The sequence below is a fragment of the Canariomyces notabilis genome (assembly GCF_033297395.1).
Source record: "Canariomyces notabilis strain CBS 508.74 unplaced genomic scaffold N656scaffold_13, whole genome shotgun sequence".
In the NCBI taxonomy this organism is placed as follows: domain Eukaryota; kingdom Fungi; phylum Ascomycota; class Sordariomycetes; order Sordariales; family Chaetomiaceae; genus Canariomyces; species Canariomyces notabilis.
In genome coordinates this window covers 441,051-467,380 of record NW_027041835.1, presented here as the reverse complement: position 1 = coordinate 467,380, position 26,330 = coordinate 441,051, and the positions used below count along the sequence as shown (strand labels likewise).

The following is a 26,330-nucleotide window of genomic DNA, read 5'->3' as shown; positions in this document are numbered from 1 at the left end:
AACCGCCAACCCAAACTTCAAGCGCATCAATCCCGTTGAGGTTGGTGGGGCGTGGAAATTCACAAAGAAAGCTGCCAATCCACATTCCCGGTCCGACACTGGACAGTGGACTGCGTAGCGCAGTTTCTACAGCGGCGACAAGGCCTTGCTTGCTTCCCACCGCTTGCTGCGGGTGTATTCACGGAGAAATACCGCAACCATTGCGGACGAACATGCTCAATGATAAAGCCACAACACAGGCAAATATGACATTGCGAAGGTCCTGAAACAGCATTAGACGGATGGGGTCTTGGCCACCGGCAGAATTGACTCCCCCACGCGCGGGGTTGACTGTATTGTACCTGACGTATTAGACTGTCGCGAGGGGATCACGAAAACGTGAGAGCAGCTGCAGGTGGAAGCTTCAAATACTCGGGGCAGCATTCACGACTCCTCGGGGTTCGAGATATTATGGGCATCTATTCTGTCATTGATTGGGCGTTACCGATTCCTCAGAAGACATGCGATGCCTGGGGCTACATCTCCGCGGGCAGGAGCCGAGAGGTTAAAACTCTTGAGCTCGGCGCCAATTCTCAGGAGATATCCGTATCGATAATCGGACACCTGTTGGTCGGCGGCATCCACAGCTGTCTGCCCTGAGAAGCAAATTCGAACCTCCGACGGCCGGGCCGGCTTCGCAAGCCCAGATTTGTCACCCGGGCACTTGGCTATGCTTAATCCCCCACTCCGCGGTGGTACAAATGCTGAGGAGCCACACATTCTAGAGTCTCTTATGGTAAGAACAGTTGAGCTTGAGCCTTGACTGACGGGAGAGTGGCTCGGGAATGGAGGTGCTTGACGGGAAATCCAATATAAAACAGCCAATTCATCATATGTAAGTTGCGCAAACTACATGTTTATACCTCACAACTACTTGAGGCGCTTTGTTGAGAGTCTGTTGTGATTTTCTCGAGAAGCTGGCGAGGCTGGCAATGATAATGGTTGGGTGGTGTCGTACATATGTATGTGTTGATTAATCATCGATCTTGGTGAACTGGTGATGCATCAGAGATGGATTCACCGAATCTACGGATATACGGATATAACACTAGGTATTCATGTAATTACCGAAGAAAACCTTACCCCACAGGCCAATGACCAGCCAATTGCACCAGTATCTGAAGCTGCGAGTCGGTGCCACATTAATCCGCCCCGCTTTGAACGCCAAAGCCCTACCAACCCGCACCACGCGAATTTTGGAATTCGTTTGGGGTATCGAAGTGCAGAGCCATAACCACGTCGCCAAACGCCGGACCTCGAATCAGCAGCGACATTTTGCTGATTGCCCTCGACCGTGGCCGGGAGCTTTTGATCATTCGGGGAACTTCAAACCGACAAGATGCCTACCGAAGCTGGTCATAGATGTGAGCCCACCCTTGCTTTCTGCCTCGACAGCGCTGGCGCAGACCGGGAATGACCGGTCGCGACATCCTGCAATTGTTCTGTGTGCATTAGTCTACTTCGTTGAGCCATGCTGATTGTATTGTTTAGTATACGTGAAGTGAGTACAATCCCCAGCGAGACATCCGAATCGGGAGGCGAGCTGCGACCCGGAAGCGCAGTACGAAGAACCAGAATCTCGCAGCGCTCGATAACCAGCCGGAAAGAAGGGACTATTGATGGAACCGTTGACCTAATTGCGCTCGTCATACAGGGGTCGCCACCTGAGCTATCAGCGTGGACGCCACAACACCCACCCCAGGACCAGCCTCATCAAGATCGAGGGTGTCGATGACACGGCTGCTGCCAAGTACGTTGCGAGATCCCGATACACGAGCGATGGGGTTAACGAGCGATACAGCTTTTACCTTGGCAAGAAGGTCGCGTACGTTTACCGGGGCCAGAAGGAGGTGCGCGGCACCAAGATCCGTGTCATTTGGGGGAAGGTGACGAGACCACATGGTAGGCTGTCTGACGGCTACGATCTCGTAGCGTGGAATGGACTGGACTGACTCTTTCAGGTAACTCTGGTGTTGTTCGGGCGAAGTTCACAAACCCTCTTCCTGCGAGATCTTTTGGCGCCTCGGTTCGCATCATGCTCTACCCCTCCTCGATTTAAGGCAAATGGGTTGGGCCGGAGTTGGTTGGTAAAGGTGGTTCATGATTTCGGTGCATCAGGGATAGGCAAGGCCTCTACAAACACAGCCTTGCTTCTAGCATTCAAATCAAGGCAATACCAAATGATCAAAAAGCCGTTGAGGATCCGCAAAACCGGGTGCGAGACAGTGCGTAATTGATCAGGGAAATATGGAAGCTCAAGGGAAGACCATCGTCTTCTCCGTGTCATGAAGAGGGAGATAATGGCCAGCCTCGGATTTGAATGTTCAATGCGCGGCAATTGCGACCAGATGGGTGGCCTTATGCGTAGCCAACAGTGGTGTCAAGCAGAGGAAGGCTGGCATTGGAGGGTTCTCGACGCACTTATCAACAGACCTGTCAACCAGATCCATGGCCCACCGGAGGCTCTCTCTTATGGCTAGCTTCGAATTCACTGCTAACTTTAGCGCTCTCAGGATGATAACGGATTTCTCAGAGTGCCGGCGCTTTGAAACACCGAGTTGGTGCAGCAAACGCGTGACATGACACACCCGTCCGATAGCCGCTGATTATGACTACCCCTGTTCTGAACCCAGCTGCGCCAGCTACTGAGCATCAAGGGAAAGAGTTGCTGATCAAACTGCTGCCGATGTATACGTGTAGTTATTCATCAAGACCCGAAGGTAGAGCGACCAGGTCCAGAAAGGGAAGTATTGACATATAGAATTCCCAACAGATACTGCGGCTGGCTTAGGGCGGTGGAGGACAAACCGGGAGGTCGCCGTGGGGAGAACGACGAACAAAGAGCTGGGAGGCAGATGATGGCGACTGGCACACCAGGAGAACACCGACCATGTTGCAGTGGCTACAGACCACCGTCACTCGGACTGTGCTTGGGCAAGCAAATGGGTGTCAGGTGGGAAAGCAGACGAACTTTCCTGAGGACTATTTTACAGTCTACATAGCCAGAACAGCTTGAGGCTGGCCGAGACAGAGGGACAGAAACGCTGGGAATGAATTCGAGCAGAACAAACCTAAATCAATATTATAGGCAGGTCTCCCAAGGTAGAGTCTCCCTGAAATCCTCTACAACCTTTCTAATCGGAGTCGCCATTACAAACAACCTGGGAAAGAAGCACTAGCTAACATCACCCGAGCATCACAAGAATTATTCTAGCAATCCCACCTTCAGTCAGGGATGAAGAATATTGAAACCATGGCCTCATCTGAGCCGCAGAAGGTTTTGAACTGGGCCAAAAAAGGCTATGGCTGTCTTTGAGGTTCAAGGCCCGGATGAGTATCTGCTCGTTCACCATTCGAGCTAGGTCTCAGACTTCAAGCCTTTGACGAGCAGAGCATGGCCAGGGCGGATGGCAATAAAAGAAGCCCGACGTACGTGTAGTCGAGTACTGTACCTTGGCTCGTTGGATGGGAATCCGGGGGTCAGCGGCTCTAGTATCGGTGGCCAGCATACAATCTCATCTTGTTATCGTATTCCCAACCCAATCGGGCCCGTTAAGCCCATCATTGCCTCTGGGTTTGCTACGCCTCGATTCATCTGCACAAGGTCGGGCGGGAAAAACATCGGCTGAGGAATACGACAGGAGACAACACCGCCAGTCCCTGGCAGCTGATCCGGTCCATTCAAAAGCTGTTGATGTTCGGCGCATCGCTGAAGTAGGGAGAATGAATAGAACCGCGTAGGTAGGTGGAGCTCGGCATATGAGGCTCAGTAGGGTAGTCCCATGGGTTGCGGGTAGTGGGAACGGAGAGACTAGGTGAGCTATAAATACCGAACTCACATTAGCAACACCTCATGAAGAGAACAGGTATGCACTGTATTGTATATACAATACCTGAAGGATGGGTGGTGCTTATGGAAACTCCCTTTACTGTTTGTAGTATCCGTATTCTCGATCACAAGTTCATGAAATGATGCTTAGACGCCTCTGCTTGTCATTGGGTCGATTTCATAAAGAGCAACTTACACGGAGATGATCTAACATTCTCCCTCCACAGCTTGCCACGTGAAGTGAAGTGTCTGTAATTATTCGTACCTTTGGTAAACAGGGGGCCGCCTGCCGGGACGGGAGTCGAACGGAGATTGCGGGCCATGGGTCCACCCGGTCCGGCAATTGAATTTCCACGTGGAACTCAGCTAACGTGCCCCGAGCGCGCTTCGCAGCCCCGTCTTGGCGGGTCTTGGATGCCGATCTTCTCTGCAAGATTTCCGGAGTTTGCCGTTCTTGGCATCCCGAAAAATCACGACAAGACAAGCTTGGCAGCCGATGCGCTGCTGCAGGTACAGCAACACTACAGGCTAGTGGGCGCAATAGGTGTTGGGCTCAAAGCTTCTGAATATCGTGCAATTAACATAAGTGATATTAAGAATGGAGTCTCGCTTTACAACGTAGGGAAGTGCAACTACGAAAATTGTAAACCATAGCTACATGGGTATGGATACTCCTCAATAGCCGATGTCGGACGAATCAGCTGAAGTTGCCGCGCAAGCTCCTATTTCATTCTGATTCCAGGGGCTTGCTATCATGGCTACCCTAGGTGGGCAGCGTCACAGCACCGGCTGTTGTTCTGACAGCCGAACGACATCTGAACTCGGGAGCAGCTGTGAATGGGAGTGCTGAATGATTGCAGTTACCAAGTTAGCGGAGCAGCGGAGCGTCTGTTTCTACCTTTGTTCCTTCCTTCTAGGGTTCTTTCCGTCACCCTTTCCCAAGCATTTTGATGAGGAGCATCCGGTTCTCCCTTTGGTTCTCACCAATTCAACCGACAAAACCGCCGGAGTCTAGACCGAGGCCTGCTCTTCCCGGTGAAGAGGTGCGACGCGCGTTATAACGTCATCATGGAGATCATGGAGTCCTGTCCCACTTGCAACTCATTTCACCCAAGGGCCAACCGCAACGGGCTGAGCCTTGCGAAAGGTTCATGACGATTGCTGCCGGGTGGCTTTGCAAAGGCGGGCAAGGTCCAACGGAGACGAAGCCATGGTAACCCCTACATGTGTACGAAGTATGCCGTCGTGAGTTTCGACTGATGAGGAGGGGGGGAAAAAACAATAAAACCGACCACGCCCTCCCTCGATCAGGCCACGATGGCACGCTGCGTGGATTGTCTCCCAGGCTTTCACTTTACCACTCTGACCCAACTGCTTCCGCTCGTTTCATACTAAGGATTCACTCGTTTATCATCGAAACTTTCGACCGTTACCGGCCATGTCCTCCTGGCTCAAGCTCACCGCCAGAGCCCTGTCTCTGAGCGACGTCTGCACCGTATCAAACGTGCAGGCTGCATTGCCCTCCAATGGCACGCTGTTGGGCCTCAGTCTCATTCCGTCCTCCGTCACAGCCACGGTGACCAATTCCTCCACCAGTGGCGGTATGGGCGGCGGCATGCCAATGATGAGAAGACAGTCTTTCTCAACCCAATACTGCGCTGTCACCGTCACGTACACGCACCCTGGCCAGGGCGACGAGGTCAATCTCAAGTACGCTTTTCCGAGCCCTTCGGACTTCAAGAACCGTTTCTACGTCGGCGGTGGAGGCGGTTTCTCCCTCTCGTCGTCTGCCACGGGAGGTCTCAGCTATGGTGCCGCCGGCGGGGCCACCGATGCTGGATACGACGCCTTCGACCAGTCGTACGACCAGGTCGTCCTTTATGGCAATGGATCCATCAACTGGTATGCCACCCACATGTTCGGCTACCAAGCACTGGGCGAGATGGTACGTACAATGTAACGAGTTGGAGTTACTACTGTGTTGGAACGACCAGGGAGAAAGGTGGCTGACGTCGTTGGCAGACCAAGATCGGAAAGTACATCACCAAGGGGTTCTACGGACTCTCCAACGACACCAAGATCTACACGTACTTCGAGGGCTGCTCTGACGGTGGACGCGAGGGCATGAGCCAGGTTCAGCGCTGGGGCGACGAGTACGATGGTGTCATCGCAGGCGCCCCGGCCTTCCGCTTTGCCCAGCAGCAAGTCCACCACGTCTTCTCCTCCGCAGTGGAAAAGACTCTTGGCTATCTCCCGCCCCCCTGTGAGCTCGATACGATTGTCAACGCCACAATCAAGGGCTGCGATAAGCTCGATGGTCGGGAGGACGGCGTCATTTCTCGCACCGATCTCTGCAAGCTCAACTTCAACATGAAGTCGATCATCGGACAGTCCTACTACTGCGCCGAGAAGAACAGCACTTCCTTGGGCTTCGGGTTCCAGAAGCGTCAGCAGACCTCGGGGAGCACCACAAGCTACCAGCCTGCTCAGAACGGCACCGTCACCAAGGAGGGCGTCGCCGTCGCTCAGGCCATCTACGATGGGCTGCACAACACCGCCGGGGAGAGGGCCTATCTTTCGTGGCAGATTGGGTCTCAGCTTTCGGATGCGAACCCGACCTACAGCTCGGAAAGCGGTGAATGGGAACTGAACATCCCTTCGACCGGAGGCGAATATGTCACCAAGTTCGTCCAGCTCCTCGACCTGGACAACCTGTCTGACCTGGATGGCGTCACGTACGACACGCTGGTTGAGTGGATGACAATTGGCATGTACCGGTACTTGGACACCCTGCAGACAACCCTGCCGGATCTTACCACCTTCAAGTCCTCTGGCGGAAAGCTGCTCCACTACCACGGCGAATCCGACCCCAGCATCCCTTCTGCTTCCTCGGTGCATTACTGGCAGTCTGTGCGGAGCGTTATGTACCCCGGTGTCGCGGATGACAAGGCTCTCAAGGACATGGCCAAGTGGTATCAGTTCTACCTGGTCCCCGGCGCAGGCCACTGTGGCAGCAACTCGCTCCAGCCCGGCCCCTACCCTCAGAACAACATGGACATCATGATTGACTGGGTGGAGAACGGCGTCCAGCCTACCCGCCTCAATGCCACGGTTTCCTCGGGCGACTATTCCGGCGAGACCCAGATGCTCTGCCAGTGGCCGACACGTCCGCTCTGGAAGAAAGCTGATTCTTTTCAGTGCGTGACGGACAAGAAGAGTATTGAGGCCTGGACTTACGACTTCCCCGCCTTCAAGGTGCCCGTGTACTAATGGGAGGCTTGTCACTTGCCTTGGATAGCAATGTTGAGCATCCGTCGACCATGTGGCGGGTTTGCTGGTGCTTCCACGGGCTTGTACGACGATGGCTGTAAGTCGTTAGTGAGGAGATACCCCTTAGACGGGAGGAGAAGGACCACTAGACTTCATGTAATATAGCACTCCTACCTGTCAACTCCGTCTCGGGGTCGTCAATGTACATTCGTTGCCTCAGGATTGGTTTTGCTTGATATACCGAAGCGTGGCCACCCTCAGGATCAAATGAACCAGGTTCCACTGCGGGAACTTACTCGACTGAGCTCTGAGATAGTGTTTGGGACTCCTCCTAACTTGCCAATCGACCACAAGGAGGAGCCCAAGAGTCCCCTGTTGGCTTTTTACTCCGAGATCCAACCCTTCGCCTACAAGTTAAGGAGCTTCTCATGCTGTCCCCCGTACCGCTCTCCGGCAATAGGCAGAGCATCCAGCAACTTCTGAATCTCTTGCAGGTCCTGCTCGGTCAAAGGAACGTCCTGGCAGTTCTCCACAACTCTCTCTCGACCTTTGTCGACCCGGGAATAGGAATCGCCCCCTGGCGAAGAACCCACGCGATGGCCAACTGCGCGACGGTGGTTCCGCGGCGCTTCGCAATCCGCTCCACCGCCTCGACGAGCTTGAAGTTCTTCTCAAAAACACCCGGCTGAAACCGTGGCAGGATGCGACGCATGTCGTTCGCGGGTATGTCCTCTGGCTTGTGGAACCCGCCCGTCAGCCAGCCGCGACTAATGGGGCTGTAGGCGATGAGAGGGATGCCAACTATTGTAATCAGGTACCCAGTTATTTAGCACGAAGTGATATAACATAGCGTCACTTTCCAGGGCCATGAGCAATCAGAGGATAGGTACTAATACGTACGCTCGTGGCATGTGTCGGCCACACCATTGGTAAGCGGATCGGTAGTAAAGAGACTCAGTTCTACCTCCACAGCGGCAATCGGATGCACAGCGTGGGCGCGACGGATCGTGTTCGCGCTGACCTCGCTGAGCCCGATCCCGCCGATTTTACCCTCCTTGACAAGCTCTGCCAGAGCACGGACCGACGTCTCGATCGGCACGTTTGGGTCAACGCGCGCACATTCGAAAATGTCGATATTCTTGACGCCATTCAGCACCTTGAGGGCCTCCCCAACTGACGCCCGGATGCCTTCCGGGCTACCATCCGGGGTATGGGTCTTGGGGTCGTATGCCCCCTTGATGCTGAGGACGACCTTGTCTGCGTCCTCCGGGTGGTTATCGAAGTAGTACTTGAGCAGCTGCAGCGAGTTTGCATGAGGAGGCCCGTAATGCAGACTCTGGACGTGAAGATGACTCTCAGATGAGCACAGTGGATCTTTCGAAAGGGTCCGCACAGAAATGTGAGGGTACAGCGGGCAGCATGCTTACCCCGTTCCAGAAATTGGCGCCGTGATCAAGTGCATTCTTCATGATCTTGGCCGCGGCGGAGTAGTCGGTGAGCGCCCAAGGGCGGGTTAGGCCTGGGACAGTAGAAGTACTTCAGTATCAGCCCGGAACTGGGTAGACAAATGGCCCTCAAGTCTCACCCTATTCCCCCGTGAGGCTTGGTTGCTTAACCATCAGTCCCAGTCCAACAGGGCGCACTGCCTTGCCGGCGATTTTGGTGAGGGCAGCTTGTCTGGCCATTGCAACAGCACAAGGTGTAGTAGGAGTATGCGCACTGAGTGTGCTATGGTTAGAAACCGACTCTTAGTTGGCTGACCAGGCTAGGTTTGTGCTATTTAGTCGATGAGAGGACCAAGGAGGCCCTTCTATAGTTGGTGTACTCCTTGCGGTCGACAGCGGTCTTAGGATTTAGGCCTGGATATAGAGCCACTGATACCCCGAGCGCCCGAACCTATGTCGGTTGTCGACGGGATTGACATTATGTCCGAAGCAGGAAGCTCGCTAGCGATTGGTCTGCGGAGAGAGCGTAGAAGATGCTGCTCGTCGCGTAGGGCATGAGAAAGAAGTCGATCATGGTTTGCGGTTTGGGTGAGGGCCTCGGCGATAACGGGCTGCCGGAACTCGACGCCAAGGCCGACGTGAAAGAGCAGTGGAGTGCATGTGGTGACTCTGGAATGCCGAATGGAGGCATGGCACTCTACAAGGCGTGTTGGTATTGTATGTATGTACGCCTTGTGGTTTCGTCTGTCCCCATGAGCTGTTGCCAGTTCATGCCTTCAGCGCGCCCGGGGCGACGTCGGTGGTGAAGTGAAGTGGAGTGGGGCGCTATGGCTTCACGGTGGAAGAGCTCGAATTTCTCGATAAGATGTCAGGATCACATGTGAGTCGCACCAACACAGCTAGGAACGTTACCGTATAAGAACCCGAGACAATCAGAAAGAATGCCGCAAGCTATCCCAAGTTCCCCACAGTTCTCCATCTTATATGTCCATAGCATGCGCAAAGGCTATCCGCACGTTAGCAGGCTCGGGATGGTCGACCTGCAGAATTCTCGCAATTTTCTTGCCAAGTTGGGCATTGGACAAATGATTTACACATCAACGTATTGCAAGTTATACGTTAGATAGGGGGTTTAGGTAGGTAGGTACCTACTTCTAGACATATCGCACCTCGGCGAGATATTTCAGGCCTTCCATGCCTAAACGGCTTGAGATTACACAATACCGAGCCGTCACGACCTTTTTGGACGTATGTTGTACTTATATTAGGCCCTCTGACAAACACAGAAATAGGCTCTCTAGACATCTCGTTCATCACTCCGCTAGATACTACAGAAAGTCGATCGACTGGAGTACACCTACATGTAGTATAGCTCACAATGTGGATCGAAACGCCCCTTGAGGTTTGCGCGGGCTATGTAGGTATGTACCAGAGAAAACCTGCTTTGGCCGATCCTATTGATACCCTGACGGGCTGATGAAGCTTGGGATATCCGGTTTACGCTCAAAGACTGACATGCAGCATGCAGGTTCCCGGCCGTTGGCCGTTACGCTAACTACTAGTACCTACCTCAAAGTAGACTTGCCGTGGGAGAGAACTCACTGAGTTTGTTCGAGATCTTAATCGAGGAGTCCACCAGTAAACGAGGCTCAGTGCCTAAGCTCTTGTTGGACAGAGACGCTGCAAGAGAACCTCCGTCAGCCACACTGGAGAATAGAGCCTGCCGTGCGATAAGCAACGACGGTTTTCTGGTTCACAACCCCTCAAGACGCTTACACGGCAATCTAGACCGATGATGAGGATCTATACTTATACGGCTGCTTCACTGCTTCACGTCATGATTGTCGATCAGCGAACAGCTCAGCAGGAGACACACCTTAAGCCAGGAGGTCCTCTCCGGCAGAAGGCCTAATCCACACGACCACATGTGTACGATGCAAATAGAGCACGGCTGTCCCTGCATTTTGCTCAATATTACAAAGTTAGCTTGTGCTCTAACGCCTACTTCGCACTACATATGCAGTACCGGTAGGATCTACTGCCAGTGTTACTGTGTCCCCGCTGTGTCCCGCTGCTTGCAGCTCTAAAGTTGAAACGTTCCCGAAGGGTGATCTGCGAGCATCGCGACCAGGACACAATGCCAACCCAGTGAATGACGGGACGGGTTTATTATGCTGTGGCCGCCGCTACCGCTGGGTTTATGCATTGCTGACGGCCTGGTTCGAGCCCGCTAGCATGATTGTGAGAATATCGCCTCAAGATGGATCGGATGGCTAGAGATGGTGAGGGGTGTCATGCAGAAAACAAGTTCACTGCGACGGGTTTTGGCAGATGCGTCGTCAATTTGAGGCGCAGCGGTCTCCCGTATTCTTGGCTTGGCCACGAATCCACTCCGCCCATCACCCCAGACCCGCTACAACACGCCAAGGATGGACCCAGTTCAGACAGGTGGGCGCCTGGGGCAACCGATCGTCAGCCAGGTACGAATACAGCACAGTACAGTTTATAACGTTGTGTGGTAAGGCTGGTGTAGATTACTCGACATTGAGGATCAACGGTGTACTGTAGCTCGGTGGTGTCAATCTTCTTGCTGCTCTCCAATCAAAAGCTTGTCAGGGTACTCTGACAGAGTGGTGCGTTGTCGAAGAAACCTGGAAGTTGGTCGCACGGCGAACATCAAAAATCGAGAAAGGTACGGAGTTGTCCCTGTTGGGTCCGAATTTCATTGGCGAATTCATTCAAGGCAAGCATGGGTTACGCCCCGCGCCTTCCCACTTTCCCAGGCGACCATCCTCTCAACGGCACCCATAATCGAATCATCCTTTTAAGATACTGGTATCCCGCCAAGGGCTTTGCCTGGAGTTTTCCATCTTGAAACTTCTGGACACCTGGACGCTTCGTTGTTGCCCCCTGCTCTGTGGCCCCTATATCCATCAAGCATCTCTCACTCACGCTCGTTCAGCATTTCGATTATTCTTTCAAACTACAGTTGCTGTTTGCATCGGTTTCTATTCGTTTCTCTTAGGCCAATCGAACCTTGTCAAAGGAATACGGGCACGGACCATCCACTTCCTATCCGAGTCAGTATGCGCTAGCGCGAGCAACATCGATCAAAAACATTGATTAACGTTAGCGCTTCTTTTTCCTTGCTGCGCATGCAAAGCACTTCTTTACGGCGAGCCTCGTATTCACCACACGACCAATTACCCTCCTCGAGCCAAATTAAGGCAGACAACGACTTCGCCGTTGCTGTTAAGATCCCCTTTAAAAGGTCCGCTTCGACCACCTACATAACTACCTCCGTAGAATATCGCCAGCAGCCACCCACCCGACGCATCCCGGTGGTGTTCGGTCTGTAACAAATTCATTCGGTGGGGGCTGCGTTGCTACAGCGGTGCTGACGTCACGGGCCGGGCTGTCAGAAGCCACTCACCCACTGTCACTCATCCTCCGGCCTTAGCGCCGTCTCAACAACTGCGAGCAAGTCCCCCTGGACTCCACTTGCAAATCACCTAGTCGTCGCTGATCGGCTCCTCGCCGAGAAGAGATCGAGCAACAGAGCAAAGAACATACCTACATACCTACATATTGAGACCGCGCAGAAAGGGCATTGGATTGAATTGTCCTGGTGTGCGAAGAACTCCGTACGGGATTCGGAAAACTGTGTTCTGGGGATGCGAGGTGAATAAGTACAGTCAGCTCAGCGATTTCGACCCTTGTCAGCCTGGACGCCTTATCTTCACGATCTGTCAACGGGCATTACGGCTGCATAATCACCTACTTGTGGCGAGCCGCCTGGCTGTTTGTTTCCGCGCGTTCTCCAATTTGCTTGGACCACGAACGGCCACGACGGGACACGCCAGACACGCCGCCTTGATTTCAAAGGACCTGCGACAGGCATTTTGTGGTTCTGCAGATACCAACAAAGCAGGCAGCGCAATCGCAACACCAGATATCGGTATTCGTGGATACCCCCCACCTCGGCGCTCCGTCCAGATCAGCCAGCCTAACTGCTATCGGAGGCTCGGCTGCACATCACGATCGCTTTGGACCCGTTGTGGATCAATCGGCAAGGAATCTTGCGCTCACACCCCGGCAGGAAAAAGCCCCGAAATAATAAACTTGATGTCTCTCCCGGCGGACAAGATGGCGTCCGCGGCCGACTATCCAAACTATCCTCCGTCCGTCCCGCCTTATCAGTTCCAGCAGCCCTCGCCGTCGCAGAACTACCAGCCCCAACTGCACTCAGCGCAGCAGAGGCCCTCCAGAAAGTCCCGAACACTGAGCTTCCGATCTGACAAGTCTCACAAGTCTACCGGTTCTGGAACTCACAAGATCGACCTGCATGAGACGCCCGCTGAGAAGGAAGCTAAGAGACTGCACAGCAAGGCAGACCCGACACTTGCCATGCAGGAAGCAGAGCCTTGTGAGTATCGCAATATCATCTCTGTTACCCTCCGGTTCTAGGCTAATGCACCGGTTCCCTACAGCCCAGGTTGCCGCTGCGGTCAAGTCTTCCCTCGCTTCGTTGAGGAGTATTCAACACAAGGACGCTTATGGAAACCCAATTGGTATGTTTTGTATTCGTTTCCTGCGCCTTGTGCAATATCTAATCCGTGCTCAATGACAGCGGACCCCGATCGCTCCAATCCAACCCGCAGTCGATGGGAGCGTCCCTTGGACACTATTCGGAGTTTTGAGGCAGCGATTGATGGCGGATACAGCAACCGAAGGTCTATGATTCGCCCAGGTACTACCGCCACCTCAAGACGCCGAAACAGAGGGACTTGCTAACCTGGACCGTCGGAACAGATCCGGAGCCCGGGCTATGGGGAGGCAACAAGAGAGCGAGCTATTACGGTGGTAGTAGGTTGTTCCATCGCTTTGGACTATGGATAATGCTTACACTAGGCTGCCAGATGGCACTGCCAGTCGGTTTACGCACGACAGCTATTATGGAAGTCGCCCTGCCTCTACCGTTTACGCCAACCGGCCCGATGGCAGCCAGTATGACCTCAGGCCGGGCGCTATGGGCCAACGAGACACCTACTGCGATCAGCAAGCAGGGTCCGGCTACTATGGACCTCCAGGGCAGGGTCCCCGGCGGGGATGGCCGAGGATGTATCCTGAGCCGCAGTACGGTCCGGGACAGCGCCACCCGAACGTCAACGAATCTCCCATTCCTAGCAACCACCGATCCTATGAGACAGTCACGAGCGCGGCGGGAAGTGGTTCATCAGCCGACCCAGCAGGATATCAAACCGATCCAACCAGCAGCGACAACAGTTCAATTGAGCGTGTACAGTCCCCACCCAAACGCCATACGGAGCCTGCGAATGACTACGGGATTGGGTTTAGCCAAGGGCCTGCTTATCAGCCACAGCAATTTGTCTTGGGCATGCAAGGTGCCGCCGGTATGAACGGCCGAGGTGTCAACGATCACCAGGCAAGCGGCGCACTCGGTAACGGGATGAACCCGCCTCCAGTTCCCCATAAGGACCAGGGAACGGTGCTACGGAAACCAATATCGACCGACCATGTCCAGCAGCAGCGACCTGCAGCACCCGAAAAGCGAAAGAGTTGGCTTGCGAGACGTTTTAGCAGACATGGCTAACGGGGGGCTCGGCCCGGCTCGACGGGAATAGCGCCCTCTTTGTTTTTTTGTTTCGATACCCTCCTGTTTCTCCCGGCCACCATATGCGGGGACTGTTGGCCGGTACTGCACGAAAGCTGGTATGGTAAATATTGATTGATTTTTTCGAGACTGCGCCGTTTTGATATGAACTTGCTGCTGGGTATCGGATCATGGATATGAGAAAGCGCGCGAAAGGGCTTGGACAATGATGAGCGGAATTGAAGTTACTTGAGCACTGGGCAGCGGGATTCGGAATGGGTTTTATGATACTAAGAAGCGGGGATGTGTAGATGTTTACCGATCGAACGCGCATGACGGACATGTTGCAGGTGCAGCCTGGGTCTACTATTGATCCGCGAGGAAATTAATGAGAGCGGTCTTGTTTTGGAGGCGATCGTCAGCTACCTAGCATCTCCTTCCCATGGTGCTTATGTCTCCTTATTCTCATTCCTTTGCTCAGTTTCCCATGTGGTACAGGAGCCGATGTGGCTCTAGTTGGGGCTCTAGTTGGGATAGGTGCCAAATTTACGTAGTCTTCAATGCTAAAAGCTAATTTGTAGAGAGGGAAGAAATGACAGTCTTCATAGTCATCGTGCTGTGAAAAGCCCGTTTCATCCCGCATGTAGATGCGATTCCGCCAATTGATGTTTTTTCCTGGGCCACAACTGCGTAGAACCGGGTGCTTATCATGGCCTCGGTAGGGACCCCAGACATCCCATGGTAAACACCAGACTGGTGTTTTTGATATCGTGTCGATCCGATCATATACATGCCATAGTACAAGGGTAAAGAGTCTAACCTTTCTCACCTGTCCTTCTTGCCCTCTTTTGGCGCACCTTCCCCTGACTGTCCTTGCTGTTGCTGGTCCGACTGGTCCTCCGCCATTGCCACCAAGATGTATCCGATAAGAACAACATTGGCCATAATGGCCGCAAGGGCGCCGGCATACGTCGAGTTGCCTGTGAGATTGTCAGGATGATATCGTACCCTGAACGGGGGCCCTTATTCAAAGTTTGGATGTAAAGGCAATGTGAGGATAACGGAAGAGAGAAGTCACGCACCGCCGAACACAGTGTTCACGGTTAGGAAATATGAACTGATGGGCATCACTATCATGGCAAAAGTGAAGGCTAGGAGTTTGACGATGACGGACCTGAGAGAAGGTGATGCAATTAGCGATGAGACCAGGTGGATAAGGAAAGAGGTAGCATACGTGGGAACGGCTGGGCGGATGTTGGACTTTTCATTGGCCGCTGGGCTGGAACCGATCCGGTCATCCTTCTCGAGGAGTGTCTTTTCTTGGGAGATGATTCTACGGGTGGCCATGGTGGCAATGAGTCTAATGAGATGAGAGAGGTGAGACCTTGCTGTGTTGTACGATTGGAGAAGCAAAGGGAGAGAGTAAGGCGACCAGTCCAGCTAGGGAGCGAAGAGGAAACCTTTGCTGCAGTATATAATGGAAGACGGCCTCTAGACGGTTTTGAAGGGAGTCTCGCGGTCCGAGATATATTTGGAGGAGAATTTCAAACGGGAAAGGTTATGCTGAAGTGAGCAGTGGTAAGGTATGCTGTCGAGCTGTTAGACGACCTTGTGTACAATACAACCCTTGTTTGTTTGTTAGCGCGGAACTCAGGACAGAGGTCCTAGTCCAGATTTCAAAAAGATACAGCTCAACAGCCGGAGGGAATACTTCAACGCAAAAAAATGAAGCATCTAGCAATGTTCAAAATTGTTGTTTTATTTACCTATTATACCTGTGAGCGAAGTGGCTGTTTTTCTGTCGAGATCTGACTTTTGAGGTTGAGCCCTGTCTTCAACTGTCTTCAAGTCAGGCGCTAGCGAACAAACCAAGGGGGTATTGTAAGGTACTGTATGTAATTAATACGGATACCAGGGGTTAATTGATGGGATTGGCGCACGTGCAAACGTGAATTGGCAGAGGAGCCTTCTGTCGCGTCGCCCCACTAGATTTACCTACCGACGGACGCGTGTGGGTCGCCGATCGGACGAACATTGGGTGCTTCTCTCAATTTGCACTCCATGGATTTGTTGACTTCTTCAAACCGAAATCGAGGGGAAAGAACGCGGATTGTGCCCTTGATCGGGTCTGCGCCTTTGTTCCTCACGATAGCTCGCTCAATCGTCCAAAGAATCCACATTGTTTCTCCTTGTTAAGCAATCAATTCCATCGTGAAACCGCGGTGAACCCTGAATTCCAGAGCCACTGGTTGGTGATTGCTAAATCAACTACAAGCCCTTCGTTACTGCTCGTCTCCCTGAGCCTCAGACTGCGGGTCTCTCGTGATTTTCTCTCCTCAGATTCCACATTGAGTCTCAAACTTCGACGAACAATGGAGTTTTCTTCCTCACCGCCCGCCGGCAGGCGCCGACTCGCCTTCGAAGACATCGACGACGACGAGCTCAGCGTGGTCGAACAATCACCTTATTTCACTCAGCCAACCCAAATTGTAGAGCATCCAACTTCGCGGCCTCAGCCAATGGCCGGCTCGTCGCCCAAATCCATCGTGGAAGTGCCCGCTTCGTCTCCCTTCAGACCGCAATCTCTTCTGCAACGATCGGGACGACTGGCCAACTCGATCGCGCCTGCTGGCACCGCCTTCAGAGCACCCGCTCGTCAGCCATTGCCCCTTCAGAAGAGCGCACCGAAGCGGGAGTATATCATGATTTCCGACGACGAGCTAGATGCGCCTATATACGCGGGTGGCGATTCGTCGGACGACGACACTCAACCGTCGAGGGGTGATATTCGTCCTTCCTCGTTCCAGCGTCGGGAGAGGGATTCTTCCAATTCGGCGACGGAAAAAAACTCGAAAGTTGCAAAGGTAATCAGACTTGGTCTTTCCCCGCTGATTCTCTCCGCTGACTGTAAGCACAGGACGCCAAACCCTCTTCAGGCGATCGAATAACGAGTTCCGCGAAGCCATACGTGCTGCAAAGGGACTGGGTGTCGGTTTCATCGTCACAAGAGAGTTTAGGCTCGTTGCGGAAACCCTCACCCGATTTGAGGGCAGGGAAAGGCTCTGAAGCTGCAAAAGTAATCACAATTGGTCCTTCCAAATTGATGTTCTCCGCTGACTGTAAGAACAGGATACCAAAACATCCTCTGGCGGCCGGGTAACGAGCTCCGCGAAGCCATACGTGCTTCAAAAGGATTGGGTCATTCCTTCATCACAAGAGAGTCTGGAGTCGTTGCGGAAATCATCACCTCCAAAACCGAAGGCCCGACGGCGACTCGTACAAGGCCGTCGTCCCCGCGCATCTAGTCCTGGGAGCTCGCAGCCAAATCCAAGCCATTCCTCAGTTTCCAAACAACAATTGATTGACCTCGTTAGCGACGACGATGGCACGGACGCATACAGACAGACAAAGGCTTCTCCCGGGCCCGAATCTTCTCAAGGCGAGACTGCAGAAAAAAGCTCCTTTGATGAGCGGGTCCTCAATTATCTGAACACGTGCGATGTTATGCAGCTAGTTGCGATTGCAAATGTCAAAGAGGATAGCGCAAAGGTCATGGTGGCGCGGCAACCGTTTGGCGACCTGGACGAAGCGAGGAGAGTGACCATGTCGCGAAAGAAAAAGGGCAGGAAATCGGCGAAAGTCTCCATTGGTGACGAGATCGTGTCGGCGGTCAAGTCCTATGCGCGCTCCTTGGATGAGATCGACCACATAATCGCCGTGTGTGAATCTCAAGCCGACTTCATCAAATCAACCACATCCAAATGGCAACTCGACCAAACCGGGCAGCCACGAAACGAAACGAAGATGGACGATGGGAAGCCGCTAACTCCCATCAGCATAGGGGACTCTGTGAAATTCACTGAGATCCCTTTGCGCCAGCCGAAACTCATGGAGGGCTGTACTATGAAACCCTTCCAAATCTACGGCCTCAATTGGCTATATCTGCTGTATAAGAACCAGTACGGAGGAATCTTAGCTGACGACATGGGTCTCGGCAAAACATGTCAAGTCATCTCACTCATGTGTGCAATCGTGGAAGACTGGGAGACATACGGGCAGGAAGAAGCCAATCGGCCGTGGCCCAACGTTATCTTCGTCCCACCCTCTACCCTGGCGAACTGGGCGGCAGAATTCAAGAGGTTTGCGCCAAAGCTCAACGTCACCCTCTACCAGGGCAACCAATCGGCCAGAGACCAGATCGCGGACGATATCCTGGATGACCCGGCGAGCCACCATGTCGTTCTAACATCGTACTCTCAGCTCTCTCGCCATGATGACATATCCAATCTCCGCCGGCTCCAGCCCACGGTGGCCGTGTTTGACGAGGGCCACAAAATGAAAAACCCGAAAACCAAGTTGTACAGAGATCTGCTCCGTATCACGGCAACCTGGCGTCTCGTTTTGTCCGGAACTCCTGTCCAAAACAACTTGATGGAAATGATTGCACTACTCCAGTTCGTCGAGCCGCGTCTCTTCCAAGATCATTTTGATAATCTCCAGGCGCTTTTCAACCAGAAACTCTCCTTGATGGCAGTGTCGAAGGGCGCTCTACTGCATAGCGAGCGGGTAGCTCGTGCCCGGACAATATTGGAACCGTTCATACTCCAGCGGAGAAAGGAGCAGGTGCTCCGGGATCTGCCCGCAAAGACAGCGAGAGTCATCACTTGCAAAATGGATCCTGTCCAAGAGTCTCTGTATCGAGAATACGAGAGACGGTTCAAAGACGATTCCCTGGGCTCCAGCGCCGCGGTCAAAGAGGGCCGCGATAACGATACCAACAATGTCTGGATACAGTTGAGAAAATCGGCTCTCCATCCCCAGCTGTTCCGCCGTTTCTTCAAGGATCGAGACGTCGAGAAAATGGCCGAAATTTTGATGAAGAGAGTCCCACAGTCGGAGTTGAAGCAGCCAAGGCTTGACCACTTGATAAATGAGCTCAAGGCGCTATCCGACTTTGAGCTTCATCTCTGGTGCAGAGACTACCGCTGCATCAGGAGCTACGACCTTCCCGCCGGTTCCTGGATGGATTGTGCAAAGGTCCGGGAGTTGCTCAAGCTAATCAAAGAATACCAAGCAAACGGGGATCGTGCACTGGTGTTCACCAGATTCGCGAAGGTCATCGAGATACTCGGAGAGTGTCTCGCCTCGGAAGGCATCGGATACCTTTCGCTGCAGGGAAATACCGATGTCAGTGAGCGGCAGGAGTTGATCAACGAGTTCAATTCGGATGAGTCGATCCCTGTTTTCCTCCTGACGACTGGCTCGGGAGGCACGGGCATCAACCTTACTGCCGCCAACAAAATCATAATTTTTGACCAGTCCGACAATCCCCAGGATGACATCCAGGCCGAGAATCGAGCCCACCGACTGGGGCAGACGCGGCCAGTCGAGGTCATCCGGCTGATCAGCGAAGGCACCGTTGAGGAACTTGTATACAAGGCATGCGAGAAAAAACTCGAACTTGCCAACAAAGTGACGGGCTGGAGCAGCGTCGAAATGAGTTCCAGCGAGATGGAGTCAACCGTCAAGACCGAGTTACTCCGCCAAAAGATCCCTACACCACCGATTGGAGACTGAAGTCGCCAGTCGAGGAGGCAAGATCTCGGCGGGCAATCACGCAACCAACGGGGAGCGATATCTCTTTCTACTGAGAGCGGTCAAAATCGAGACTCGGGACTTCAGGCCGCCGGACAACTTGGCATTGTCGCCCGCGTTTCTGCTGGTAGCGGTATTAGAGCTCGCTTCGTTCTACAGATCGGCAACCGCTGGCTGGCTGGACTCGGGTACGCGTTAGAGCTGTATAGATTTGCATGGTTATATACCCGAGACAATGTCTGTCATCGAAGAAGGCGAGTTCGGGGAAATAGGTTTTCTAATCAAGGGCGTTTTGTCCTTTGGTTTAGATGATCCATTACCTCGTGGACTCATCGTAATGGGAGTCGTTTTAGAGATACTGTATCACTTAGATTCACTTAGATCCAGAGGACTCGCAGATAGCAGGTTTGAAGACCAAACATATGCGGCCAGTGAGGCAGTTCTGTCCAATACAAGGCGATTCACCTTAGACATTGGACCTTTAGAAGTCAAGCCGTATGGAATTGCTTCGCCAACGGCTCCGAGACAGCACCCAGAGAGCCAACTTGCCAAGGGCCCAGTGAATCAAGGCCCCTTACAGCTTACTGTAAGTTACGGTAACTTACGGGTGTTCGACCGCAGGTTATTTTTGTGGGGTGCATCTGGGTTGGAGCCGGGAAATCTTGGAACGCATTTTCACATGCCATTGGAAACATCCGGACCCCCTGCGACTCGAAGGCAGGAGGCGACAAAATGTCACCCGCAGTATCGAACTTAGAAACTGGATCCATCCTTCCATTCATCTTATACCTTGCTTCCTTCCTTACGTATAGTTCGTTTCATCAAAGCAGTTGTAATGGGCGACGGCGGAAGGCCCGTCCCTCATCAGCCGATCAAGCTTGGTCCGTCATGACCCGACTGCCATAGCTCTACATTGACCTTGCTTCCACTCACTCTTCCCGCCTGGCACGACATGGCTATTAGTTTTGGGACTGCCAACCTATACTGAAGCTCGAAAGACGACCGCTGGCGGCATCCACCATCGACTTTGCGTCTTGTTTTCTTTTTCGCGTCTTGGACATATCTACACGTACGAATATCATCAAAGCATTGGGTCATCTGGGCATACCAACAGCGCTGAAGGATGGTGTGGGTGATCATTAGCGCGATCTGGCGGTTGATCGTGTACGTGACCGCGTTCTGGCATCAGGTACGTTGTCTTTACCCCACAGTGCTTGCCCTCCTGAATTGGGGAGGTCCCATTCTGACAATGGTGGTTATGATGGGCTGGACAGAAACTCGAAAAATGGTGGCAAAGCCGCTCTCCCGTGGAGGTCTGGCTCAACGCCTTGAACAAGGCCACCGACTTCGAGCAATGGGAGGAGGCAGCACTGAACCTTGACAACCTCCTCGGCCTGGACATGTGGCGCAACAACCCCACAAGCAGGCACTACGACTACAGGCTGATTAACGAGCGGCTCCGAAGCATTGAGAGGGCACGAGCTTCCAGCGATGTGTACACCCTCGTCAATTGGCTTCGGTCCGGGCTCGTCAGGAACCTGGGGAATATCACGGCTCCGCATCTGTACAATGTCAGCTTCGCCGGGACCAAGTTTCTCATTGAGGAGTATGTTACCCAGGTTGCCGAGGCCATTGAGGCTATCGCGAGCCTGTCTTCGCCGCCGCGAGGTGGCACCTCTACACCGGGCGGGCCGGCAAGGGACGAGGATGAGATCACGGCTATTGCGAATATGGCTGGAGGATGGAGCGTCGGCTCGAGGAATTCCGAGATGCCGAGCCCGGCGCTCAACGCCAACATGACGACGCAGACAAAGCTTGACTTTGTTCACGACACGAGGCAGGCATTCGGTCGGAGCGCTCTTGTGCTCCAGGGCGGTGCTATATTCGGTCTGTGCCACCTGGGTGTTGCCAAGGCATTGTTCCTGAGAGGACTGCTCCCTCGTATCATCGTGGGAACGGCAACAGGAGCTCTGATGGCAGCTTTGGTGGCGACTCACTCCGAGGAGGATCTGCCTAAGATGCTGACGGGAGACGGTATTGATCTTTCCGCATTCACCCAGCCGGGCAAGGATCCCGCTCAGCATAATCAGCGGGTCAATGTATCAATGTGGAACCGATGGGAGACCTTGATGCGTCGAATACAGAGGTTCAGGAAAGAGGGGTACTTCCTTGACGTCAAAGTCCTGGAAGATTGCATCAGGGCTAACATCGGGGACATGACTTTTGAGGAGGCCTACCGACGCAGCAAACGGGTCCTCAATATCACAGTCGTGACAGCCCACCAGGCCGGCATCCCAACTGTCCTGAACTACATCACCACTCCCAATGTGGTAGGTCTTCGTCCAGCTCAAATGAATGTAAGTGGGAACCAAAACTGATACGTTTGGCAGCTGGTATGGACAGCCGCAGTCGCGTCCAATGCCTCAACATCCACATTTTACGGGCACAGGCAGACCAAAATCATGTGCAAAGACTCGAATGGGAACGTTGTTCCCTGGAAGGCCGCAGCCGCAGTCGACTTCAAGCACTGGACCCACGTGTCGTACAAGGACCAAGAGTCCCCGCTACTTCGTGTTGCAGAGCTCTTCAATGTGAACCACTTCATTGTTAGCCAGGCGCGGCCTTACTTGATTCCTTTCCTCCAGAGCGATATGCACGGCCCCATAATGCAGACACAGAGCAGATTTAGCCAGGCTGCGACCTTCGCTGCGCGAATGGCTGGATTGGAGGTCCGGCACCGGTTGCGTCAACTTGATACGCTGGGGCTTCTGCCACTGAGCATCCGTCGCTTCCTCGTCGACGAGCGTGTTCCCAGCGCTAGCCTGACACTGGTTCCCAACGTCTCGGTGAATGACTTCCCACGCTTGATGGAGACGCCGACCAAGGAAACGGTCGACTACTGGATTTTGAAGGGTGAAAAGAGCGTGTGGCCGGCCGTGTCAGCACTCAAGGTCCGCTGTGGCATTGAGATGGAGCTTGATCGAGCGTATCAGGAGGTCAGACGGCTAAAAGCCGGCGGACTCCGACGCAAGGCGAGCGATATCGCGCTGTGGGGTGCCTCGGTACAGAGCAGTCTCAAGGGTAAGGAGAAAGAGAAGGACCCTGAGCCGCCTCGGGAGAGGCAAATGGAACGGATGCCGAAAGGAGAGCGTGCCCAGAGCATAGGCGCTGTGTGATTGTTCGCCCGCCTTGAGTGCGTCTGCTGCTAGCCTCTCCTGCCTCTTGCTTGCATCCAATTAATACTGGGTCGGTTCCCTTCATGGGAAAACATATCTTAGTGTGGAACTACGCATCATTATCCAACGATCCTGGTCCAGCCGGGTCCGGGTGCACAAGTATGCGAAAAGAAATCCTTCGGGGTCCTTCTGGAAGCCTGCCATTTGGGGACCTATCCAATAGTTAGACAGCTTAATAGACTTACATTAGCTGTCTTCCCTGCTTGATCTGCAGGAAGCAAACGGGATAGGCGAGTGTGACGATGGGTGCGGGACAAGGCAGATCCGGCATTTTTTAGGATCGGTGTCAAGGGGTTTGGTTGGCGTAATCGTATAAATCGACAATCCCTAGCAAGAAGGGTGGGGACAGGGGGGCTCAGTCAATCGTAGCTCAGCACAACAGGTCCTTGAGACATGTAGATTACCCGACAATATTCAAACCAAACGTGCCAACTTTGATCAGAGTACCTAGAACTACTGTAGACTACTAAGAGACGAAACGCTGCCTACGCGGCAGCGTATTCCGGTTCGCTTGTGTAACGCAGTTGACAACTGGCATGCGTTGATCGCTTGCAGGAGGAGCGGTGAGGAAGGAATGTAATAGGGATGAAGCTTCTTTGCCCCGCGGGATGCCGCATCGTGAATTGAATCCCACCCACCTGGGATTTCGAAGCTTGACACTGGATGAAGCAGCTACACGTGTAGGTGCAGGTCACAGTTCAAGGTCCAGGAATTCTGCCTTCTCGATGACCCCTGCTAGGATAAGATGCATCGATGCGGTCTGGATTCTCATGTACTGTACACAGTATTCGTATGCGGGGTATGTGTAACCAAGGTACGAATTTAAGTGCCCTGCTGTAAAAGAGGGCCGGAATATGTAGGTAGGAACTGAGTGACTAACTACTTCGTAGGTATGCTGGCTGTCCAAGAAGGTTGAGCGGAGGATGCATACTGTCTAAGTTGAGATTGAGATCTGACGTCGTCTGACTCCCAAGCGCCCGGAAGAACTTCCGCCAGCCGGGGAGTGGTGATGCGGCACTCTTTCCTTGCGTGTGACTAACTTTGATACACAGCCATCCTGGAAGATGACCGAGGAAGCGGAACTATGACGCGGCATTCCTGGAGAAAGGTGGTTATTTTTCTCTACAGAATACGGATCGGTCAAGGATGGGATAGACCGATACGAATTCACCCGTAGCAACCCTCTCCGCATTTAATATGTGGATTGCGCAGGCAAGTCTGGGTTGGGCTGTTGACTGGGCATCATGGATGTTAACGACTCGACGAGTTGCACGGATTAGGGGATATTGATTGGTGACGGGCCTGAGTCCTGGGTTTGGAGGGGTGAGGAATGCAAGTCCTAGCAGGGGCCCGTTGAACCTTTTGCAGATCGCAAAACGAACAAAAAGCACTTCAGACCTCCACAGCTTCTCGAAGGGTTCCAGATGTGCCCTTGCTCGCCTTGGTACCTTAGTGTACACTACAGCACTGTGTTGCACCTGGTCGCCGCCTCACAGCGTTTGCCGTATGGTTACGTGATCAATGCCTTGAACAAATTAGGATACGGAGTGACCTATTTGCTCCCGTCTTTACGTTTAAAGGCACCTTCAGATGGATGCGATGATGCACCCGACCTTGATGGCTTTCCAGGTTATCGGCGTCGGCCGCTCAGAGAACAAATGCGTTGTTGCCGGGACCTTTGTCTGCATCGGCTGAGGCTCCAATAAGACAGTTCGTCTTGCTTTAGCAACATTGCGCTGAGATGAATGCCAAGTTTACTGAGCTGCTCAGTTACTGACCAGTCCCGTTTCGCCTCCGCCATTTCTGCCATGGCTACTACGTTGGTACGTATGTGCTGTATGTACCTTACATACATACAATACACTAGCGCACAGTATAATACCGACCGGTGATCACTCCGTAGTGTGGTTGTCAGATCGCGGGGCAGATCGGCCGTCAGGCTCCACACCGAGCCCGCTTTTCGTACCCGAGACCCTGTCCGTCTCTTGACATGCGAGACATGGGATGGCATATGTCACGGATACAGGCACACACAAGTGTGCGACTAGGTGCTGTAGAAGCTTAGAATGAGAAATCCCTCCCTGAAATTAACGTGTCCTTCAACACCCCAGCGCATAGTCGCTCCGGTTGTATTGGAGGCAGAAAGAAGCTGTAAGATGCGCATCATAGCATTAGCCTACAACGCGCTGAAGAAGGTACTCCGTAATCGGAATATGTATAATTACCTTCGTAGCTGCAGACAGCAGCGAGAATTGCCCGGCCTCCCTTCGCAAATGTCTAATTATTGCCCTGCCATGGAGCGAGGTGAATGCACACGAGCATGTGAGGTGCTGTATTCGTACTGTACTGTACAAACCTAAATGGTGCGTATTTTGTAAGGTGAATTGTACGGACGGCAATATTAGTACGATACATACACCAAATACGTAAAGGTAAGAACTCGATGGTGGGAGGCGCCAAGCGACAGACATTTGACGGCCGAGCCAGATGAAAGTCTTGAGTCAACCTGTACTTCATAAGTGAGGCGAGCATAACACTAGTCTGTAGTGTTGTAGTAGCCGCCTGTGTATCCATCCGAAGCTTTTGCAGGATGATGAATGCCACATCTCGGTGACCGTTCCGGAAGAAACGGTTGCCTTGATGCCAGTTACTCTTGGCCTGGCCCCGGCCGCATGACGATTAATATGAAGGTAACCCGCTGTGGACTTCTGCGTTTGCATTTGTTTCTTTACAAACCTAAGTACCCAACAGTCCACCACTCCGCTATGCCCGAGCAGATTTGTCGCTTTTTTGCTGAGGTCAATCAGACCTAGGTAGGTAGCTGGTATATCTCGAGGTCCCCATACAACCAAAGAGTAATTCCGGTCTCGGCTCCGGGCGCTGGCCGGCAGCCCTGTTTCTCTCCTAGCTTGAAACCTGGAGCCCCCACGTGAGCACTTCCGTTCCAGCTGTGCAACGACCATGACGTTGGCTCCATTCCCCCCCTCTGGAGAAGGAAAAGAAAGGCTGGATTGTTTTTATTTCATCTCTTTCGTACGGCTCACACTCCGTTAGACTAGCGTTCGGCGGTGGTCGCTGGCAAAATGCAGTTCCTGTGAGCTGGTAAGCTGCCATCCCATCAATCGACGAACTCCCCGCACCGCCCCTCACCGCCCGTATTCCACCCCGCGTCAGTCGTCAGTATCCCACCAGGGCAGAGCCGCAGGAGGCAAACGGACACTCACCGCCCAAAAAATGGAGCCCGATCGTCTTTGCTCGCCGCCTTTAATTAGGGCCCCCCGTCCCTCGTCCGCTGCCCTCGT

General features: G+C 53.2%; 8 protein-coding genes across 8 annotated transcripts; 5 read left to right on the top strand and 3 right to left on the bottom strand.

Moving 5' to 3' along the window:
- Positions 1–1,378: 1,378 nt before the first annotated feature.
- Positions 1,379–2,098, top strand: N656DRAFT_790077 (ribosomal protein L35Ae; the record flags this gene model as incomplete). The annotated part of the gene is made up of 5 exons (XM_064816842.1): positions 1,379–1,403; positions 1,597–1,600; positions 1,694–1,789; positions 1,841–1,941; positions 2,001–2,098. The coding sequence occupies 5 exons, from the start codon at positions 1,379–1,381 to the stop codon at positions 2,096–2,098; spliced, it is 324 nt and encodes a 107-aa protein (XP_064669493.1).
- Positions 2,099–5,306: 3,208 nt separating this feature from the next.
- N656DRAFT_798797 (putative tannase) lies at positions 5,307–7,138 on the top strand (the record flags this gene model as incomplete). The annotated part of the gene is made up of 2 exons (XM_064817804.1): positions 5,307–5,813; positions 5,891–7,138. The coding sequence occupies 2 exons, from the start codon at positions 5,307–5,309 to the stop codon at positions 7,136–7,138; spliced, it is 1,755 nt and encodes a 584-aa protein (XP_064669492.1).
- Positions 7,139–7,545: 407 nt separating this feature from the next.
- Positions 7,546–9,062, bottom strand: N656DRAFT_837435 (Aldo/keto reductase; the record flags this gene model as incomplete). Its single annotated transcript, XM_064818827.1, has 5 exons — positions 7,546–7,656; positions 7,686–7,939; positions 8,039–8,474; positions 8,566–8,657; positions 9,020–9,062. 5 exons carry the CDS (start codon positions 9,060–9,062, stop codon positions 7,546–7,548), a joined length of 936 nt encoding a protein of 311 aa, XP_064669491.1.
- A 3,667-nt stretch (positions 9,063–12,729) lies between these two features.
- N656DRAFT_790073 (uncharacterized protein) lies at positions 12,730–14,197 on the top strand (the record flags this gene model as incomplete). The annotated part of the gene is made up of 5 exons (XM_064816841.1): positions 12,730–13,009; positions 13,074–13,154; positions 13,214–13,333; positions 13,396–13,449; positions 13,503–14,197. 5 exons carry the CDS (start codon positions 12,730–12,732, stop codon positions 14,195–14,197), a joined length of 1,230 nt encoding a protein of 409 aa, XP_064669490.1.
- A 538-nt stretch (positions 14,198–14,735) lies between these two features.
- On the bottom strand, positions 14,736–15,787 carry N656DRAFT_780050 (vacuolar ATPase assembly integral membrane protein VMA21). Its single transcript, XM_064815309.1, has 3 exons — positions 15,432–15,787; positions 15,280–15,371; positions 14,736–15,177 (listed from the first exon to the last, which is right to left on the bottom strand). The coding sequence occupies exons 1-3, from the start codon at positions 15,542–15,544 to the stop codon at positions 15,023–15,025; spliced, it is 360 nt and encodes a 119-aa protein (XP_064669489.1). The 5' UTR covers positions 15,545–15,787; the 3' UTR covers positions 14,736–15,022.
- Positions 15,788–16,569: 782 nt separating this feature from the next.
- On the top strand, positions 16,570–19,774 carry N656DRAFT_798793 (uncharacterized protein; the record flags this gene model as incomplete). The annotated part of the gene is made up of 3 exons (XM_064817803.1): positions 16,570–17,061; positions 17,115–17,273; positions 17,327–19,774. 3 exons carry the CDS (start codon positions 16,570–16,572, stop codon positions 19,772–19,774), a joined length of 3,099 nt encoding a protein of 1,032 aa, XP_064669488.1.
- A 1,033-nt stretch (positions 19,775–20,807) lies between these two features.
- N656DRAFT_129034 (uncharacterized protein) lies at positions 20,808–23,302 on the top strand. The gene is made up of 3 exons (XM_064808578.1): positions 20,808–20,981; positions 21,067–22,122; positions 22,183–23,302. The coding sequence occupies exons 1-3, from the start codon at positions 20,916–20,918 to the stop codon at positions 22,966–22,968; spliced, it is 1,908 nt and encodes a 635-aa protein (XP_064669487.1). The 5' UTR covers positions 20,808–20,915; the 3' UTR covers positions 22,969–23,302.
- A 1,995-nt stretch (positions 23,303–25,297) lies between these two features.
- Positions 25,298–26,224, bottom strand: N656DRAFT_128366 (uncharacterized protein). Its single transcript, XM_064808576.1, has 2 exons — positions 25,446–26,224; positions 25,298–25,384 (listed from the first exon to the last, which is right to left on the bottom strand). Exon 1 carries the CDS (start codon positions 25,989–25,991, stop codon positions 25,542–25,544), a length of 450 nt encoding a protein of 149 aa, XP_064669486.1. The 5' UTR covers positions 25,992–26,224; the 3' UTR covers positions 25,298–25,384; positions 25,446–25,541.
- Between the last annotated feature and the right edge of the window lie 106 nt (positions 26,225–26,330).